Source organism: Pseudomyrmex gracilis, unplaced genomic scaffold (assembly GCF_002006095.1).
Source record: "Pseudomyrmex gracilis isolate BER0280 unplaced genomic scaffold, ASM200609v1 scaffold_2007, whole genome shotgun sequence".
NCBI classification, from domain to species: domain Eukaryota; kingdom Metazoa; phylum Arthropoda; class Insecta; order Hymenoptera; family Formicidae; genus Pseudomyrmex; species Pseudomyrmex gracilis.
The window spans coordinates 18,482-21,050 of NW_018022591.1; the positions used below are offsets into that span (position 1 = coordinate 18,482).

Sequence of the window (2,569 nt, forward strand, 5' to 3'; positions counted from 1 at the left end):
AATCGTACGGTGTCGAATAATTTGGTGTCGAATAAATCTGTGTCGAATCGAGCGGTGTCGAATCGTACTGTGGTCAATAGAGTATCACCCCGTATGCCCCTCTCTCTCTCGCTCAATCCTTGCTGCATTATCCATCCTTTAAAGCGGCTTGCTCTCTGGGCTCCTTATCGCAGAGATTCCTTCGTTGATACGTAGGCGGTGAGGCGCAAATTAATTACAAAAAAAAGTACAACAAAGCGTAAAATGACAATACAATGAACTAATAAGCCCTGGAAGATCGTGGCGTTTGGACGGCTCGCATTCCCGGATTCATTTAGAATGTGACATTTTTGTGGCAGGGAAGAGGAGCGGCGCGATTACTACGTCACAATGCATTCAGGGTGTCCGACAATTACTTTACAATATATACAGGATGTCCGTAAAATTTTGACCCAGCCGAAGTATAGAGATAGAGCGAGTGAAACTGAGTAGAAAAGTTATTTGCCATTTTGCAAAATTCACAATAGCTAATGAGATACAAAGTAATAAATGTGTTCCAATAAGCGCGTGAGAAGCGATGGTCCTGACTCTGTAGGAGTGTGTGATTGTCAGCTGATCACGGAGAGCAGTGGCTCCTTATCTCTCGAACGTTGCTCACTCCTTTGCTTACCGCCGAATATCGGCTGACCGCGAAATCAGCCGAATTACACGTCGCGCTCATTCGTTCACTCCGCTTCTCGTTGCTCTGACAGTCACACACCTACGCCCACAGAGCCTGAACCATTGTTTCTCACGCGTTTTTGCCACTCGTCGCAATTTTTGGTTTTCCCGGTGCCGCCGGTGCCGGCGGTTGGAACGCGAACGGCGGGGTTCCACTTAAACGGGAGGTTTTCTTAGCAAGTTATCATTATTAGTGAAAATTGTGAACGAGGTTAACATTCGGAACTGATTTTTCATTCTGCCGACATTATGCTCGATCAAAGAAGAGTTGTCAAAAAAAAGGGAAAGGGGGAAAAGGCTAACTCTCTCTCTCTCTGCCGGTTGCTATTTACGACCAGAGTCGCGAACTGCCTTCCCGGCAAGGGTGGTTAAGCGAGAAATTGACTTCTCGGCCGGTTGCTATTCACGACATAGAGTCGCGAACTGCCCTCCTGGCGAGGGTGAGGAATTGACCTCTCGACCGGTTGCTATTCACGACTTAGAGTCGCAAACTGCCCTCCCGGCGAGGGTGAAGAATTGACTTCTCGACCGGTTGCTATTCACGACTTAGGCCCGGTTTTACAATCTTTGGTTATCTAGAAGTTATAATTTAACCAAAGATTAAGTCAGTATCGATGTTTTACAATTGATGGTTATCATCAAGCGTCTTGGTTAATTCACAGTTAATTTAACCTATGCCCAATGCATAGGTTAACTAGACGTTACGCTTTTACCTCAATATAACCTAAATTATGGATTACGACGTCAATGCTTACAGTAGTGATGAAGAAATAAGAAGGCCAAAAATAATTAGGCATCGACCGAATTATTTTGAAGAGTACGATGGACATGATTTTTTTGTGAGGTTTCGGTTGTCCAAAAGAACAACTGAAAATGTATTGAATGAAATTGAAGACATTATTTCTCATCCTACACATAGGTAAGTGCACTTATAAAATAATATGTATTCATATAACAATTTTGTAAATTTTATTTAATAATTTTGACGTCTTGTAGGCCAATTCTAATGACATTATTTTATTACAGAAATGATTGTCTCTCTGCTAGTCAGCAGCTGCTGCTTACTTTAAATTTTTATGCCAATGGATCATTTTTGCGGTGTACTGGCGATTTTTTGGGAGTAAGTAAATCAACAGCCAGTATTACAGTGAGGCGAGTGAGTGTGGCACTTGCAAGTCTAAAACCACAGTATATAAATATGCCATCAACGGATGAAGAAATTTCTGAAATGAGACAGAGCTTTTATAACATTGCACGGTTTCCCAGATGCATAGGTGCTTTAGACTGCACCCATGTTAAGGTTCAATCTCCTGGAGGTGATCAAGGTGAATTATTTCGCAACAGGAAGCAATTTTTTTCGTTGAATGTACAAACATTAGCTGATCCACGTTTAAAAATATGCAGTATTGTAGCAAGATGGCCAGGATCAGCCCATGACTCTCATATATTCAGAAATTCTATGTTATATAGATCCTTTGAACGAGGAAACTACTCTGATAGTCTCATAGTGGGGGACAGTGGTTATGGCGTTAGGCAGTACCTAATCACACCATTACTTAACCCCAGAACTCATGGCGAAATATTATTCAATGAATCGCAAATAAGAACAAGAAATGTGGTTGAAAGACAGTATGGTGTATGGAAGCGACGTTTCCCTGCACTGGCAATGGGAATAAGAACATCTATAGATACTGCACAAGCAATTATTGTAGCAACCGGCGTATTGCATAATATTGCTTGTGAAGAAAATGAAATAATTCCGCCAGTAACTGATGAAGAGGAAGCGGCCATAAACTTTGTCAATGATGTCGATAATGAGCAACTACCACAGCAAAGAAATAATATTAATAGTATAATTCGTGATGGGTTA

General features: G+C 41.6%; 1 protein-coding gene across 1 annotated transcript; it reads left to right on the forward strand.

The window, feature by feature from the left end:
• The first annotated feature begins 1,286 nt into the window (after positions 1-1,286).
• Positions 1,287-2,244, forward strand: LOC109862579 (putative nuclease HARBI1). Its single transcript, XM_020442654.1, has 3 exons — positions 1,287-1,618; positions 1,726-2,024; positions 2,170-2,244. Exons 1-3 carry the CDS (start codon positions 1,431-1,433, stop codon positions 2,205-2,207), a joined length of 525 nt encoding a protein of 174 aa, XP_020298243.1. The 5' UTR covers positions 1,287-1,430; the 3' UTR covers positions 2,208-2,244.
• Positions 2,245-2,569: the final 325 nt, after the last annotated feature.